This window comes from Hyperoodon ampullatus (assembly GCF_949752795.1).
Source record: "Hyperoodon ampullatus genome assembly, chromosome: 4".
In the NCBI taxonomy this organism is placed as follows: Eukaryota; Metazoa; Chordata; class Mammalia; order Artiodactyla; family Ziphiidae; genus Hyperoodon; species Hyperoodon ampullatus.
The window spans coordinates 115,499,254-115,517,726 of NC_136917.1; the positions used below are offsets into that span (position 1 = coordinate 115,499,254).

At 39.9% G+C, this 18,473-nt stretch overlaps 1 protein-coding gene across 1 annotated transcript in view; it reads right to left on the reverse strand.

The window, feature by feature from the left end:
* Positions 1–18,473, reverse strand: part of IQGAP2 (IQ motif containing GTPase activating protein 2) — a gene marked incomplete at its 3' end in the record, with an annotated part of 289,379 nt that overhangs the window by 84,579 nt on the left and 186,327 nt on the right. The window contains exons 10-13 of the mRNA XM_079703550.1: positions 17,582–17,745; positions 14,167–14,327; positions 9,295–9,419; positions 1,625–1,788 (exon numbers count right to left, since the gene is read on the reverse strand). Of these exons, the coding sequence (XP_079559676.1) occupies positions 1,625–1,788; positions 9,295–9,419; positions 14,167–14,327; positions 17,582–17,745 (614 nt within the window). The remainder of the gene's footprint in view (positions 1–1,624; positions 1,789–9,294; positions 9,420–14,166; positions 14,328–17,581; positions 17,746–18,473) is intronic.

The window sequence follows — 18,473 nt, forward strand, 5'->3', positions numbered from 1 at the left end:
ACAGCATGGACACCAGCAAGGCTTCTGAGTGCCCTGGAGAGGTGCTGTGGAATTCCATCTTGACCTAGAGCCCTTAGATTGGGATGCTCAGGAGGGGACCTCCACTGCTTGCCTATAAAAGGTTTGTGGAGTTAGTTTCACCTTAACGACAAACACCCATGTGGCTGTTGGCAGAGAGAAACCCAGGTCTGTCTCTATCCTGCACCCAGAAGATCTCAACTAGTGAACAGAGTAAAGTAAACCTGTGTCGAGTAAAGACCTTGTGACAAAGACATCACTCACCACCCACTGACATGTGTGGCAGCCAGAAGTGCCCACAAAAAATACTAGCTACATTATTTCAGCACTTTTTGGGGGTGACATGCTCCATGTCAAATGCTCTACACTTACACATACACACACTATAATCAATGTAATTATATGTTAATATGTAAAAATATAAATATATATTACTCATTTATTATATAATCATTTAAGCCTCACCGTAATCCTATAAGGTAGGTACTATTATTCTCATTTTACACATGCGAAAACTGAAGCACAGAGACTTTTGGTGACTTGACTAAAATCTCTACCTAATTTGTGGCAAAGCCGAGGTTTGAATGGTGCCTGTATCCAAAGCTAATACCTTTAGCTTTCAATGCTGTGTCACGTGCTACAGCCACAGCTACATCAGTGGAAACAGCAGGGGGCGGCCCAGTCCTCCTTGCTGACAGGGTCCACTCTCCTCCCCAGGGGTTTGGAGACATGAGGTCAGGTTTGAGTCTCATTCTCCCAGTCACTGGCCTGGCATTCAAGCCACAAGTGGTTACGTCCCAGGTAGCATCAGGTGACAGGTCTTCCTCTCCACTCAGTTCTTCCAATAGTGGCTAGTATCTGTGGGATGTCTCACAACAACAGGACAAGCTCTGCCGCCAGATAAAGCCCTCTGCTCTTCAGTGGGACCTGGCCAGGTCAGTTTCCTCCTGTGCCTAGAACAAACCAAGCTGGTACCCATCTAGCCCTGCCATTACCTGCCTGCATCATCCTGCTTCCCATTCACCAAACCAACTCTTCCTTACCCTTCAGGAGCAGCTCCTGTTCTATCTCCACACCAACCTACCTTAGGGCTCCAGTTCACAGAAATCCCAACCATCTCTGAATCACTCTGGGCATTCCTCGTTTTGACATTTGGCCACATACCCACCTCTACTGCTATTTAACTATTCTATATGAGAATGCCCGCTGTCTTAGTAACTTTCTAAGCATCTTGAGGATAAGGACAGAATATTCAAAATGGTATCATGTGTTCCTCAGATCCCCCTTTCCCCTACCAGATGCCATATACTGCACCATGAATACAGTGTGTGCTCAGTAAATATCCAATAACTTGGACTGCGAACAAGAACTCATCCACAAGTGCATTTTTAGTGAAAGAGTAGAAGCAGTCAGCAGCTCTGGAGCTAGTTTCCCCCTCATGTTTGACACCAGGAAAATAACAGCCCTATTAACTTGTAATCTGATCCATACATAGATAAGCAAATTATGAGCTTTAGGAAAAATGGGTAAAAAAAATCCTCCCTCTTGCCCCTCTGTCCCCAACCTGGTCTGTAAATTTAAAAGAAACACACCTACTAAGACTTACCACGAATTTCTGTGTTTTAGCCTGGTATAAAACATCCTGGTAGTGCTGGGCAGAGTCTGGGTCCACATCTTTAATCCTAGCAGTGGGTAACAGCAGACTATCTAAGGTTTTCAAAGGATCCCTTTCATCAATGGCTTCATTGATGTACCCTACAGCTACAACTCCTAGAAAATGAAGGAAAAAAGTTTCCTTTTAAGTCATAGTACATTATAAGTTTTCTCAAATCACCTATAGCAAAGATTGAGTTAGAAACGGGGGCTGAAGAAACCACACACACACACAAACACACACAAAAACTGCAAGAGCTAATAAACAAGTACAGCTAAGGCTTACATAGTAGGTCAATGTACAGAAGTGAATTGTATCTTTCTATACTTGCAATGTGCAATCTGAAAATGAAGTTAAGGAAAAATTCTGTAATAGACTCCAATTACAAATACATTAAAATTACAAAAAGAATAAACACTTAGGAATAAATTTAATAAAACAAGGATGAGACACAGACACTGAAAATTATGAAACACCATTGGAAAAAAAGACCTAAATAAAGGGAAAAATCATCCCATGTTCATGGATCAAAAGACTTAGTATTAATGAGATGGCAGTACTCCTCAAATTGATCTACAGAGTCAGTGTAACCCCTATCAAAATTCCAGCTGCCTTTTTTTTTTTAAACAGAAATTGACCAGCTGATTCTAAAATTCACATGGAAATGCAAGGGATCAAGAAATAACCAATGCAATGTTGGAAAAAAAAAAAAAGAGTTGGAGGACTCTTCCCAGTTTCAAATTTACTACAAAGTTACAGTTAATACTGCATGGTACTGACATAAAGACAGACTTAAAGATTAATGGAATAGAATTTAGAGTTCAGAAATAAACCTTTACACATATAGTCAATTGATTTTTAACCAAGGGTGCCAAGACAATGCAACAGGTAAATAACAGTCTTTATAACAAATGGCACAGACAACTGAATGTCCACTGCATAAGAATAAAGTTGGACTCCCTACATCACATCATACATAAAAAGTAACTCAATATGGATCATAAACCTACACATAAAAGCTTAAAATATAACTTTTTAATCTTTTAGAAGAAATTTAAGAGTAAACCTTTGTGGTCTTGTGTTAGGCAATACTTTTTACCTGTGACCACTAAAAACATAGATTAAAAAAAAGAAACGAATACATGGGATGTTGTAAAAATTAAACCTTTAAGAGGTACAAACTATTATGTATAAAATAAGCTATAAGGATATATTGTACAACATAGGCAATATAGCCAATCTCATAAAGTAACTAAAAACAGAATATAACCTTTAAAAATTGTGAATCACTGTATTAAACATCTGTAACGTATACAGTAAATCAACTACACTTCAAAAAAAAAATTAAACCTTTTGGGCTTCTCTGGTGGTGCAGTGGTTAAGAATCCGTCTGACAGGGCAGGGAACATGGGTTCGAGCCCTGGTCCAGGAAGATCCCACATGCCACGAAGCAACTAAGCCTGTGCACCACAACTACTGAGCCTGTGCTCTAGAGCCCGCGAGCTACAACTACTGAGCCCGCGTGACACAACTACTGAAGCCCGTGCGCCTAGAGCACATGCTCCGCAACAAGAGAAGCCACAGCCATAAGCCTGGGCACCACAACGAAGAGTAGCCCCTGCTCGCTGCAACTAGAGAAAAGCCCTCATGCAGCAACAAAGACCCAATGCAGCCAAAAATAAATAAAATAAATAAAAATTAAACCTTTTATGTTTCCAAGGACACCCTCAAAAAAAGTGAAGACGATCTATAGAATGGGAGGAAATACTTCCAAGTCCTGTATCTGATTAAAAAAACCTTATATACCTGACATACAAGCATAATAACTATATAAGGAACTCTTAACAACTCAACAGAAAGAGAAAAAAAATTTAAAATAGGTAAAGGACTTGATCAGGTATTTCTTTAAAGAAGATATACAAATGGCTAATAAGCACATGAAAAGGTGCTCAGTATCACTAGTTATTAGGAAAATGCAAATCCAAATCTCAACGAAATACCACTTCATAACCACTAGGATGGCTATATTAAAAAAGACAATAACAAGTGTTGTGAAGATGGGGTGAAATTGGAACTCTCATACGTTGTTGGTGGGAATGGAAAATGGTAGTCACCTTGGTAAATAGGCAGTTCTTTAACATATTAAACATACACTGCCATGTGATCCAGCAGTTCCACTCCTAGGTATATACTCAAGAGAACTGAAACCATATAGTCACACAAAAGCTTATACTTGAATCTTTATAGAAGCAATATTTATAATAGCTAAAAAGTAGAAACTACCCAAATATCCATCAACTGATGACTGGATAAACAAAATGTATATCCCTAGAATGGAATATTACTTGACCTAGAAAGGAATATGAAGTATAATGATACATGATACAACATGGATGAACCTTGAAAACGTTACGCTAAGAGAAAGAAGCCAGACACAAAAGGCCCCATATTACATGACTCTATTTATATGAAATATCCAGAATCGGAAAATCCAGAGAAAAAAAGTAGGTGAGTGGTTGCCAGGGGGTGGGGCGAGGGGGGAAAGAGAGTGACTGCTAACGGGTATAAAGTTCCTGTTTGGGGCGATGAAGATGTTCTGAATGTAGATACTAGAGATGGTTGCACAATGTTTTAAATACATAAAAAACTACCATAAAAACACAATAAAAGTGAATTTTATGGTATATGAATTATATCTCAATAAAGCTGTTATAAAAAGGGGAGATAATCTGACATACAAGTAGCAGCAGAGATGCTCATTTCTAGTGTAACCCTCACTTACATAATAATGCCAAAGTACTGGATGACGGAACCATAGCATAGCAGAGCTGGAAGAAGTTAATGTAGAGATGTACAGAAAAGAAAACGGAAGTGCAAAGAGATTTGGATATACACTATTATTTGGTTTACTCTACTTCACCACTCTTTAAAGAACACCAAAGAGACAGTTCAAAACCAAACAATTCCCTATAGTTTTAGCAGGGTGACTTTCAAGGTCAGTATAGTCCAGTGTTGTCCAGTGGAATGTTCTGTGATGATGAAAATGTTCTGGGCCATCCAATATGGTAGCCAGTAGCCACATGCAGCTAATGAGCATTTAAAATGTGGCTAGTATGAGCCACTATGGAGAACAGTATGGAGGTTCCTTAAAAAACTAAAAATAGAACTACCATATGACCTAGCAATCCCACTACTGGGCATATACTGTGAGAAAACCATAATTCAAAAAGAGTCATGTACCACCATGTTCACTGCAGCACTATTTACAATAGCCAGGACATGGAAGCAACCTAAGTGTCCATTGACAGGTGAATGGATAAAGAAGATGTGGCACATATATACAATGGAATATTACTCAGCCATAAAAAGAAATGAAATTGAGTTATTTGTAGCGAGGTGGATGGACCTAGAGTCTGTCACACAGAGCGAAGGAAGTCAGAAAGAGAAAAACAAATACCGTACGCTAACACATATATATGGAATCTAAAAAAAAAAATGGTTCTGAAGAACCTAGGGGCAGGACAGGAATAAAAACGCAGACAGAGAATGGACTTGAGGACACAGGGAGGGGGAAGGGTAAGCTGGGATGAAGTGAGAGAGTGGCATGGACATATATACACTACCAAATGTAAAATAGATAGCTAGTGGGAAGCAGCTGCAGAGCACAGGGGGATCAGCTCGGTGCTTTGTGACCACCTAGAGGGGTGGGATAGGGAGGGTGGGAGGGAGACACAAGAGGGAGGAGATATGGGGATATATGTATATGTATAGCTGATTCACTTTGTTATAAAGCAGAAACTAACACACTATTGTAAAGCAATTATACTCCAATAAAGATGTTAAAAAAATGTGGCTAGTATGACTGAAGAACTTCATTTTACATTGTATTTAATTTTAATTAGTTAAAATAGCCACATGTGGCTGTCAAGTGTAGGTCGGCTCCATAGAAATTAACAAAGTCATTCATGTTTGGGGATATTTTTAAGGTTCAAGTGTGGATAATTAATGTCACAAATTCTTTAATGTGGGCTGGTAAAATTACATCTGGAACCCTAATTCATGGATGTATACCGAAGGATGAATAAGCATATCCACCAGTTTAACCTTCTACTATCTCTATTACATACAGGATCTTAGGACATAGACCGTAAGGTCCAGGAATGAAAAGCATAGAAGCCAAGCCATTCAGTTGGAAAAGTTTTTCAAAGTCTAGTACAAGGGATCTATTTGGAGGTCACTTCTCAATATTACCTTACTCTTAAAAATAAACTATCGGGCTTCCCTGGTGGCGCAGTGGTTGAGAGTCCGCCTGCCGATGCAGGGGACACGGGTTCATGCCCCGGTCTGGGAAGATCCCACATGCCGCGGAGCGGCTGGGCCTGTGAGCCATGGCCATTGAGCCTGCGCGTCCGGAGCCTGTGCTCCGCAACGGGAGAGGCCACAACAGTGAGAGGCCCATGTAACGCAAAAAAAAAAATAAATAAAATAAAATAAAGAAATAAACAAATAAACTATCATCCAGTCATAAAATACTATAGTGTATGTATGTATGGGTGCATTATTCATGGATATATGTACACATGTGTACACATACACACACACATACGTTCACATACTAACAGAGGGCTTCCGCTTCCCAAGTGAGTGCTCATGGACAAGAATTAATAAAGAAACTAAACATTAATGAGCAGTAAGCTTAGAAAATAAACATACTTAAAGCCAAACATTATCTCATTTTGTCAGTTATTTTTCTTCAAAAACAATCAGAAGCCACTCTACAAATGTGATATGCTATGAAACAGAATACATACTTCTAATTTTTAAGAGGTATCTTCATTTTGACATTCAAATTAAAGTAAAATATTTAGCTAAGTATCTCCTGAATGAATGACCCCATAAAGACCATTGCTAAGAATGAAAAAATCTGTAGGAGAAAAGGGACAATCTAAAATGTCTAGAAATTATTTCAGACTATAATACTCCAATATGGTGGAAGAAGCAGCAAAAATACTTCTCTAACATGCAAGTTAGGCTATCTCAAAACATTGGAAGAACTTGAGAAAGTCTAAGTACTACCCACATACAAGGTATTATCATTTCACCCCGTAATATTTATACACTGGAGAGCATGGAATACTTATATCATTCTCTGGAAATGACAGTTGACCCCTTATGTCAGTTGACCTCCTTGGGTTAACTGTTCTAAATACTTCTAAACATCCCATCCCAAAATGATCTTTACAGAACTACATCTAAGAAAGAGAATGTGTGTTCCTAACAGCTGATCACCTGGGAATGAGTGCATTCCTGCTGACTTGATTGAAATCACCTGCTTAAGCTTTTGGTGTGTTTCTAAGAACACAAGCTGCTGATGTCATAGTAAATGACTTCATAGGAGCTGAAAAACCTTCCCATAAGTCCCCTGGGTCCATCTGCATCACTTCCTCTGTTTAAAAATAAAGAGAAAATCCCATTTGAGCAAAGATTGCTGAGCCTCAGTTCATGGCCCACTGATTTAAATCATCATGTGATACTATAACATTCTAGTCCAAGGAGAGAGTGGGCATTCCCTTAGAGGTCTTGTATTTGAGACAGTAGATGAGGTAACTCACAAAGAATGGTACCTACCAAATTTAAAAAGCAAAAATTCACAGGAAGAAAACTTCCTTGTCTAAGTTACCTGGTTAAAATAATACTCCTCTAAGGCTCAACTGGGAAAAGTAAACTTTCCACTAAGAAATCAGCAAAGCATCCAAATCTGAGGAAATGCATTTAGCAGCTTCTCCATTCAATTCACCTTCTACATTTATCATTTCCCATTAGCTACATACCTCATCCACACCACAATTCAGACATAGGATTAGATTCTGGAGTGTGTGGCAGGGGTGGGATGGGGAGAGTAATGCACTTTCAAGATGACCATGAAAAGTTCTCAGCTCTTTCAGATGATTTAATTTCTATATTGTGCTATTTGGGCCTACTCGCAAAGGTATATTTATTTTAATTTAGCTGTTAAAGCAATTACCTAAACAGATGATATCAAACTCAGTAATTCAAGAACTTTCAACAAAAATACCCCATTTTGACAAAACAACAAACCAAAACAGAGAGAAGTTAAATCTTTTATATTAAGTCCCCCAAATTCTAGAAAGGAAATATTAGCCTCTAAAATTACTATTTAGAGGCTAAAATATTAGCCTCTAAAATTAGCCTCTAAAAGCATATATGGTTATGGCATATATGCTTCATGCTGAGATGGTTAAAATAAATGTGACAATGGCCGTGTGAAATGTCCCATGGAGAACAACTTAGTAGTACAGTTACCTAGAAAAATGCCATACAAATCCAAAGAGATTTTTGCTTAAAAATATTCACCTAAAAAAGACTACTTTCTTTCAGAGTTATACACATGATACTGTTTTTCTTTTCCTGGTAAAAGCAAAGGCTCTACCTGATAATCTGGGACAAAAAATGGCAGGTCCTTCCTCGTACCCCTTTGTCAATGTCAAGAATGAGAGTAAAACTACACTTGTTCAGTACTGAGAATTAACACACCTTCACCTGTATAAGCAGGACATACATAAATCACCAAAGCAAACCTGGATTGTGCATGCTGTCACAAAGAATAAGGGAAAAGTTAGAAAACAAAGATGGAACATGATTTTGTGTTTTGCCAACCCTTGAGTGGCATTAGCCAAAGCACCCAAACCATCGCTGGAGACTGAGAGTGTGGAGCTGGGGAGGATCAAGGAGGAAGGCAGGATGGCAGGAGGCTGGGGACCTGAGCTTTGTAAGCGGACACACACACCAGTGTCGTCCCCCACGCCACCCCCACTGATGATGTTGAACATCTGCTTAAATCAGTGCTTCCCTCGTAACTAACATCTGCCAAGAACTACCAGCTCCCAAGCCAACATGCCAGAAAAGAGCCAAGTGGGTGATGTGTCAGACATCTGAGGCAGGGACCCCCAAATGCCTCACTGAAGGAAAAGGCAGAGAGGCAGCAGAAAGTCGTGTGGTCACAAAGCAGCAATTATACTCATTGCCTAAGTTACAGAGCTTCCCATTCGTCACTCTGTTTTTATAAGTAAGAGGCAGGACAGGGAAGCAAGCTGACATTCAAGAAAGCATGTCTCAGCGCACATCTTCTTGGATTGTCCACTTTCATGCTCAGAGCTCCTAAGTTCTAGAAACACAGCAAATCACCATGATTTGAGATCATAAAACAACAGTCAGACTGTGTTGCAATTTCTTCTTAGGGCAGGAACATGTGTCATATTTCAGAAAAACGCCCATGTACGTGAAAGGTCAAAATAAAGTTGAGTGCTTAAAAAGCTGAGTTATTTACAGCAGTCATCTTTCAAGTACCAATAAATAGAAAGATATTAGGACTTGTATTTATGTACTTTTATTCTATCCTTTTATGTCTTATGTTTGCTTTGTAATGTTTATAACATGTTGGGACAGTAATACAAAAATAACATTTACATATAAATACAGACAGACTTGTTAGGGCAGAGTGTTCTCATAGGGCTCTAGGGCAGCCCTGATGTAGAGGACCGTTTTGTCCAGCTACCTTATTCTCCCACTATAACTAGAGAAGGAAACTGTTCCATACTTACGGTCATTTTCTTCTTGAATTTCAATATTAACCATATCAATACAATTCTGAATTTCATTCCAGCTTAAGCTATCTTGCCCTTGGGATAAGGCCTCCAGTTTAATGGAGAGTAGTGCATTTGCGTAACTGTAGAAGAGAAAACAAGCATGATACTAATCAGAGACATTCATTCTTTGTTCATGTTATGCACCTTAAATTGGACATGCATCTTAAGTTTGACACATGTGGCTCAATGTGATGTTATGAGGTTAGACCAACAGGATAAAGGCAAGTAAAATTGTCTTGTGCAGCTTTGTCAACATACACCAAGCTCACTTAGACTAAGGGTGTTCTTTTTTCCTTAAAACTACTTTTAGGTACCAATGCTTTTTAATGAAAGTTCTTCAAATTCCAATCTTGCACTTAACTCAAGCAAAAAAACCTCAACGTTCTTAACTCTGTGAAATTACTTGCTTTTTTTAGTAACCATTTTTCCTTCCCTTTGTATGTCTTAGTTCTGCTTAGTCTCCAGATGAGTATTATGGGATAAAATTCGGAATTACCACGGTTCCTAATCTGTCCATCAACGGTCCCTTTTTTTTTTCTCGTTCATTCCCTAAATCCAAGCCTTGAGAGGCCTTTTTTTTTTTTTTTTTTTTAACTGTAACCCTAACACAGCTGGGTTACCTTGTGGCCTAATACCTCCAGTGACAAATCAAATAAAAAGCAAATGCAGTTCCAGAAACCTTGCTGAATAACACACATCTTCACTGCCTGTTTTCTTGAAGAGGTGGTGCCTCAGTGGACCCAGAACATCCTAGTTTCCCCTTCACCTGTCCATTCCTCAGGCTTCACAGCAGCTCCTCTCCACCTCTCTCCTGGGTCCACTCACTGCCATTACATTCTCTCCCCTCATTCTGATCCCTGACCCTTCTCACTCTGTGCAGCCCTCTGGAAAATAGAGTTTGGTCAACACTCTGATTATTTTTCCTGTCTTGAGAAATTTTAGGAAAAAAAGATGATCCACCTTGACACATGACTAAGAAACTTTCATTTCTCAATCATCAATTTCCCCATTTAAAAACTACAGAACCAATGTTACAACCATAAGCTAACATGAGCGAGCTATTCCAGCCCGAAGTATAGAAACTCAATAGTTTAATTTGCTTGTGCATCTTTACACCAGGGAAATAAAGAGCAATCCTCTATGTACATATTGATTCACTCTGCAGTATGACTTCTGAATAGAACCTACGGATTTGCTAACAGTAGAGGTTCCAAGAAGTAAGATCACATTGAGTCTATAATTGTTTTCTCATTGCGACAGATTTTCTCAAAGTTCTGCCTGCTCCAAGATGACACTAAGGTGTCTTCTACTGAGTGTAGCTTGGGAGAGAAAAACATCATTCAGAATGGGAAGTGGGGGAGATGATTCATTCTCTGTGCCTGAACAAGGCATCACCAAACACAGGCTTGAAATTGTTTCAGTGTCCTGTGTGAGATTTTCATCGTATCAAGAGTTATAAACCTAAGAAAATACTCTTCTATACTTACTAGTAGCAATATATACTAAATAATACTGACCACAGTGACAATATGGATAAATGGCAACTTGCACTCGTTAGCATCCCTTATAGATGGGGACCATTCTATAAGAAAGTGCAAAATCCTTACAGGCATTTCACGTCTGACATTTAATGATGACCCAATGGGAATAAAATGAAAAAGCTTAAGGATGAACACAGAAAAAAAAACAAAACCCACCATCACCCATCATTTCTTCAGAAATGAATAAATACTAGCCAAAGGGAAAAATTTTATGAATAACACAACATAGTTCCATAGGCAGATGCAGAGTAGGTGTTTTTGTTGTGTGTGTTTGTTTTGTGCTTTACAGATGAACAGAAAGGGGCCCGGCTAGGAAGAGTCAAACTTAGATATTTTTGGCTCCAAGGTTATGTTCCTTTAACCACATCATGCTAGTTCTCAGAACAGATGACATTAGCTGGGGTGGGAGAAGCATGCAAATAGTTCACGGAAGCATCCTCTATGGCAGGAAGGGCTTGGAAGCTCCAGTACTGTGCCAGGAGGAGATGGTGATAGGCACCATGTTCCTGGTGGTGAGAGGAGCATGCGTAGGAGCAGATAAGCCAGAATGAACAGAGTGTTCAGATCCATCTTGGCTGAAGTGTAAAATACAAGGAGGGGTGTAGCTGGAGCAAAGGGCAGAACACCACGTTGAGGGTTAATTCAGATAAGAACAGAGGACAATCACACAGAGGAGCATTATAAACAGAGCTACATTTTAGAACAATTAATCTGGGAACAGTGCATGTCTAGAACCAGTGCCAACCCTATGTCACTCTTGTGAGAACTGGACAAAAGAACCTTTCTGGGAAAACACAGCCCCAAGGGCAGAAGCCATGGTAAACTGGTAGAGACTTTGTAAGAATTCATCCAGGTGGCCCTGCCCAGCACCTGTGTACTATGAAGAAGTTGTACAAACATAAGGGAGAGGCCCAGTGTTCCTTAAACCTGAACACCTGGCAACTTGGGCTTCCAAGAACTGGGTTAAAAGCTGACATGGAAATTGAAATGCTGAGGCTGTGAAAAATCACTTGGGGCCATTGGAATGTTCAATACAAGAACCAAAGGGGGCCCTGGAATCTCATGTAGGTATTGGGTCACCCAGGTGACCCAGAAAGTACTTAAATGAAATTTTTAAAAGACTATTTAAACAAACACAATTTTTAAAAGTGTTTCATACAGAATACTTGCACTCTGAAGCTGTATCTGTGGCCCCAGCTGAAAATCACAGGTATAAAACTGGTTCTCAAATGGGGTTTGGGACTATTTCCTTAATGGGTTATTTGTAAATTGGGATGGGAAAAGAGAGGATTTTTGATAATCAAAATGGGTGATTTGGAGGGAGGGGGGTACTGTCATTTAGAGGGAAGTGGCCAGGGATGCTCCATATGTGTCTTGATAATTATTTTATCAACAAGCCTCATTAGACTATTAGGCTTCATAAGGGAGTGACCGACTCTGCCATCTCCAGCACTGAGAGAGCAGCAAAGCCTAGTTATAGGGCTTCCCTGGTGGCGCAGTGGTTGAGAGTCCGCCTGCTGATGCAGGGGACACGGGTTCGTGCCCCGGTCCGGGAGGATCCCACATGCCGGGGAGCGGCTGGGCCCGTGAGCCGTGGCCGCTGAGCCTGCACGTCCGGAGCCTGTGCTCCGCAACGGGAGAGGCCACAACAGTGAGAGGCCCGCGTACCGCAAAAAAAAAAAAGCCTAGTTACATAAGAATGAATGAGAAGAGAAAAGACAGGGTAAGACCAATTTGGAGGTTATTACAAAAGCAAAGGTAAAATGTCTAAATGAGATGGTTGCTAGGAAAGGGAAACATTATGCAGAGGTATTGTGCACACATACTGGCTACTGTCAGGGAGAAAAGTGAGTGAGCAGGCTATTCACAGCACAAGGGTGCCTCACAGAGGGTCAGAGGGAAACTCAAGTTAACTCGAGTTTCTAAGCTTGGAGGAGAGGATGGTGCCATTAATATAAACAGTGGAGGTAGGAATAAATTACCTTGTAAATAAACTCTGAGGCGTTATAGGAACAGGTGGTCAAATTTAAGTAGTGTAAGAGCATCAGTTTTTCCAAGATGACTAAAAACAAGGAAAAGCCACTGTTCTACTACTTTTGGGCCATTCTCTACATAGACAAGTGGTCAAACACCATTTAAAAAAAAAGTCTTACAAGTCTTTTTAATTTTTCCTGTACAACTGTACGTGACCCATGAGAATTACCTATTTCAGCAGTTCCAGAACCAGTATCTTGACAACAGTGCTTTTGTCAAGATCTATGCAGACATCTCCCCCTGGTGGTCACAAGAATCCAAGATGGAAATTCACTCATTTTAACTTGGGCTTTTGTCTTACTTAATCTCTAATGGGCTCCTTATTCCCGCCCCTTAATTTTCTCTCTAGATCTGCTATAGTGTTTTATAATTCTATCAACAATACTATCTAGTAGTTTATTTCAGGAACATGAAATAAAAGACACTAAGTTGAGATCGTTACCCACGTCTGTGATCCACTGTGGTCTCAGGATTCCTTTGGTTTAATCGTCAAAAGAATGTAGAGAATGGACTTGAGGACATGGGCAGGGGGAAGGGTAAGCTGGGACGAAGTGAGAGAGTGGCATGGACATATATACACTACCAAATGTAAAACAGATAGCTAGTGGGAAGCAGCCGCATAGCACAGGGAGATCAGCTCACTGCTTTGTGACCACCTAGAGGGGTGGGATAGGGAGGGTGGGAGGGAGACACAAGAGGCAGGGGATATGGGGATATATGTATACATATAGCTGATTCACTTTGTTATACAGCATAAAATAACACAATATTGTAAAGCAATTATACTCCAGTAAAGTTGTTAAAAAAAAAAAAAAGAATGGGGTTTGGAGCCCAACTGCCCTACTTTGGGTCCACAAATCCAGATCCAGTTTCCTCATCAGTAAAACAAGAAAATTGGACTGGATGATTATTAAAGTTGTTTCCAACTCTTCTACATTCTGTCGTTTCCAAAAGAAGCCCAAGGGAAGGTATGCTTTCAACATGTATTTTTAGCCTATGAAATAATTTTTGCTAATGACAAAGACAGTCAGTAACCACCATAGGATGATCCTCCTTAGACTCTTTGTTCCTTTAAAAGGAACACTGTGAAGAAGGATTTGAATATTAGGACTCTCAGAACAAAGTAGACTGGCTTTCAAGAAAATAAGCATGGGTATATAGATTGCTTCAGGAAGGAACAAATCCTTCATTTGTGAGACCTACCAAATACATATTTCTGCATTGAAAGGAGTTTTGGAAAATGTTCCCTTACCGTTCCACGTATGTCTCATCCAGATTGTTGAAGCCCATTGTTGGGCTTCTGAGTTGATTCTGCACAGACACAAGATCGTTGCTCTCCAAGGCCTGGTTTAGTAAAGCTACAGCAGATAGCATTTCCACTGCAATCAAGAGCTCCTCATGGGCCAAGTAGTTCTGTTGGAAAACATATGGCAGTATAAGATCCCCAAATCTACACAGCCCGTGTATGTGATGGGGGTTCAGAATGTACACTTCAAAGAATAAAGAAAAGTCAAAGATTTTAAGAACCCAGGACAAAGAGGGCTCCCTGGTCACCTATCTTTCATTGGCTTTAAAGAACAGGTCAATGGCTTCTGGGTTTTCCTGAGATGATCATTTTGGGCACTGAGTTAGTTACAATCCTCAGTTATGATTCCACAAACATCTGCATTGCCATAGCTGATTCCTACTCGCAGCTCTTATATTGGCTGCTAACAGGCTCAATCTTACCAAATAATGAAGGCAAAGATTAGATAACATTGTTACTGTCTGCAAGTGCAAGGTAAGATATTAGTATAGCTAATGATTTTCAGTTTGAACTAAGGGTAAGGAAAAGGGGAGAATTTCACCTAAAGATGATAATCCCAGAAAAGTAAATCAAAGTCTTTAAGCCAAGAATATTGATTCTAATTCCAAAAAGTTAGTCTAAGTCACGTTTTTATAAATGGGTAGAAAATTTTAAACATACCCTAAGGTCTAGATATTTGAAGAAATGTGAGGTAAATCTTAGTGAAAAGCAAGTAAGGATTGGGTTTACTTAAAAAGTACATCTCAGATTACAGAACACTTTTCCCCTTCAATGTTGTCTTCCTTTAACCATTTTATACTGACTTGGCCCAACTTCAAAAGGGTTATTTCTTCCATCATACTGAAGGAACATAGAGGGAGCATGAAAACAAATTTTTAAAAACCCTGATATCTGTCTTTACATTTAGAATATTATATATTTCATATATATAATATAATGTTTATATTAAAATGCATTATAGCTGATTCTCCACAGAAATCTCTCAGCAAATTGGTTTTAGACTAACAAAGCATAATTTTACGTTCCAAAGCAAATGGGAAGAAGGGTTTTTATAGGGAACATGTAAATTTTATCCACATACCTTACATTAACAATGAGTTTAACATATAAGGAAGGTATCAAATTACAGGTAAAGAGCAGAATGGAATCACTGGAGATTCACCACAAATATCTAAAGTGGTACACAGCCAAAAAGATAAGGACAAATAAAGCAAAAAGGGGTGAATGTGCTAGAGTGTAAGTAGCCTTGGGCTTCAAAGCTAGAGAAACAGGGACAATAATATCAAGAGAACCTACATGCAGCTTAAGGAAATAACTTATTTTTATTTTATTACAAAATACAGTTGACCGCTGAGCAACACCAGGGTTAGGAGCGCTGAACCTCCACACAGTTCAAAATCTGCATATAATTAATCCTCCATATACCTGTCCCTCTGTATCTGAGGTACTGCATCCCTGGATTCAACCAACTGCGTATCATTTGGTAATATAGTACTTACTATTGAAAAATATCCACATATAAGTGGTATGCACAGTTCATACCCGTTTAAGGGTCAACCCTAGTATCTTTCTATTTATAGAATCATGTCTTAATAAGCAGGATAAGAAAACAAACCTTACTACCCAAGCCCTTTAGTGACATACACTTTATTAATTTTTTTAAAATAAAGAATGCCACTTTTTTTAAATTTTAAGTTTTTTGGTTGCATTGGGTCTTCGTTGCTGCGCATGGGCTTTCTCTAGTTGCGGTGAGCGGGGGTTACTCTTTGTTGCAGAGTGCGGGCTTCTCATTGCAGTGGCTTCTCTTATTGTGGATCATGGGCTCTAGGTGCACAGGCTGCAGTAGTTGCAGCATGTGAGCTCAGTAGTTGTGGCACGTGCGCCCTAGAGCACATGGGCTTCAGTAGTTGAGGCATGTGGGCTCAGTAGTTATGGCTCATGAGCTCTAGAGTGCAGGCTCAGTAGCTGTGGCACATGGGCTTAGTTGCTCTGCGGCATGTGGGATCTTCCCGGACCAGGGATTGAACCCGTGTCTCCTGCACTGGCAGGCGGATTCTTAACCACTAAGCCACCAAGGAAGCCCCTACTTTTATTAATTTTTAATTCATGCAAACATTTATAGAGATTTTCATTTTTTAATTATTTTTCTTTTCTTATAAAAAACAAGATAATGCTATATATTTCAATCTCATTTTTTCCACTTAACAGTAGGGTGTGTAATCTGTTATTAGTTAAACGTGGTTTATCTTCTATATAGATATAGAAGATATCTGTAGTATCTTCTCAGAACTATAGATAATACTGTGAAACATCCCGGTATACTTGTGAATTGCCTGTTTATGCTTTTGGCCTCCTCTTCTTTTGTTTTTTTTGGTGGAGCAGTACTGTTTTTGCTTTTCAGATTCATTGTCCTTCCATGTTTCCTTAGAATTTTAATTTTTAAATTATTTTTTACGCTTAACCTTTCATACCAGCAATTTATTCTGTTATGTGTAGTGAGGTAATGTTTTCTTTCCCACATGGTTAAATACTTCTAAGGATTTCATTGTTTTCCCCATGTCTTTGAAATATTAGCTCTTTCATATAGGAAATTCTTGGTGCTGCTTCTAGTACTGTTCATTCTGTTGCATTGTTTGGCTTAATCCTGTACTAGTGCATATGTTCTTTTTTTTTTTTTTTGTGGTACGCGGGCTTCTCACTGCTGTGGCCTCTCCCGTTGCGGAGCACAGGCTCCGGACGCGCAGGCTCAGCGGCCATGGCGCATGGACCCAGCCGCTCCGCAGCACGTGGGATCCTCCCAAACCGGGGCACGAACCCGTGTCCCCTGCATCAGCAGGCGGACTCTCAACCACTGCGCCACCAGGGAAGCCCCATGTGTTCTTATTTACTGTGACCTTATATGATTATTACTGCTTAATACTATTAGCATTGCAAGGAGCACACAATGACAAAAATCAAACCATGGTGCTAATGTTCTTGGTTGCAGATTTCTAGAAATGCAGATTCAGAGCTTATTTTTCTATATCAAAAAACATTAGATATTTAAAAATATTTCAATATAGTTATTAACTTATCCCAAGTTCTTCAAAAATCACACAGAGAATGAGAACAACTAGTTTTCAATGTGTATTTGTGTAGAGCCCTGCCTACATTTCCCACCTATGCTCTCAGATTCTTTAAGGAGATGAAAAGCAGGAGTTAAAGGGGAAGGTGGCTGTGGAATTGGTACAGGGAGGCCAATGAGACCAGGGATTGGTACAAGTTAAAGACACTACACTCCCACTCACCTTTCCTCAACAGCACTCCTCATTGCTAGGACTCAGAATTAACATCTCCGTACCTGGAGTCTCCTCTGACTTACCATGGCGTTCTGTTTCTGGAGGTTGAAAAGTTCATTCTGATACATTGCACCAGCAAAGGGATAAACAGTGGGCAGCTGGGCCTCTGGTTTCTGCAGTGCAAGCAGTGTGGATTCAGGGTCACCTTCCCGAATAACAGCGTTGATGTGGTCCACTGCAGCCAGCCCTGAGGGTCAGAGTGACATTCTGTCAGAACCTGTGCCTTTCCCACTGCAGCCTGACCCAACCAGCCCATATATCCAAGGATTAGAACCTAAGTAGTTACTTTCCATGAACTCTGAAAAGCTGTCGTTGGATGGTAAGCAAAGCCTTGGAAATGGTAGCTTGTAATTGGAAGTCACTCTAATCCTTGCAGCTAGTCCCTAAAAGAACCTCAGCGTTGATAGAGCTGGAGTTATGAGGTCATTCCTGCCTAGCGTGACTTCCCTACAAAATCCTTCCTTTCAGGACCAGCTTTGGAACCATCTCTCCACAAAGCCTTCACAGTGCTCCAGTTCCTGAGGACTTCACACTTTGGGAATTGCCACAGTATTTAGAGCTGGGCCATGTGCATCCTGCAGGCATTGCTCTTTACGGCTCTTTGTGTGTAAGCACTGCCTCCCCAAGGAGATTAAAGACATGTGAAGACTAGAGAAGCAAGGACTTGCCCTATGGCTCTATCCTCCCTCTGAATCAGCACCATGGGAAACCCACAGGAGGCACTCGGACACACTGCTGCTTGATATGGAATGGTTATTAGTTCTCCAAATATTAGTTCTCCAAACATGCTCTCATCTCTTGTGTTCTGTAAAGTGTGATTCTTAGGGAAAAATAATTTCAGATTATGTTTTAAAAAATATTACAACCAGAATTCATATGATTACATAATTCTGTGTTAGCACAGTAGTCCCACGT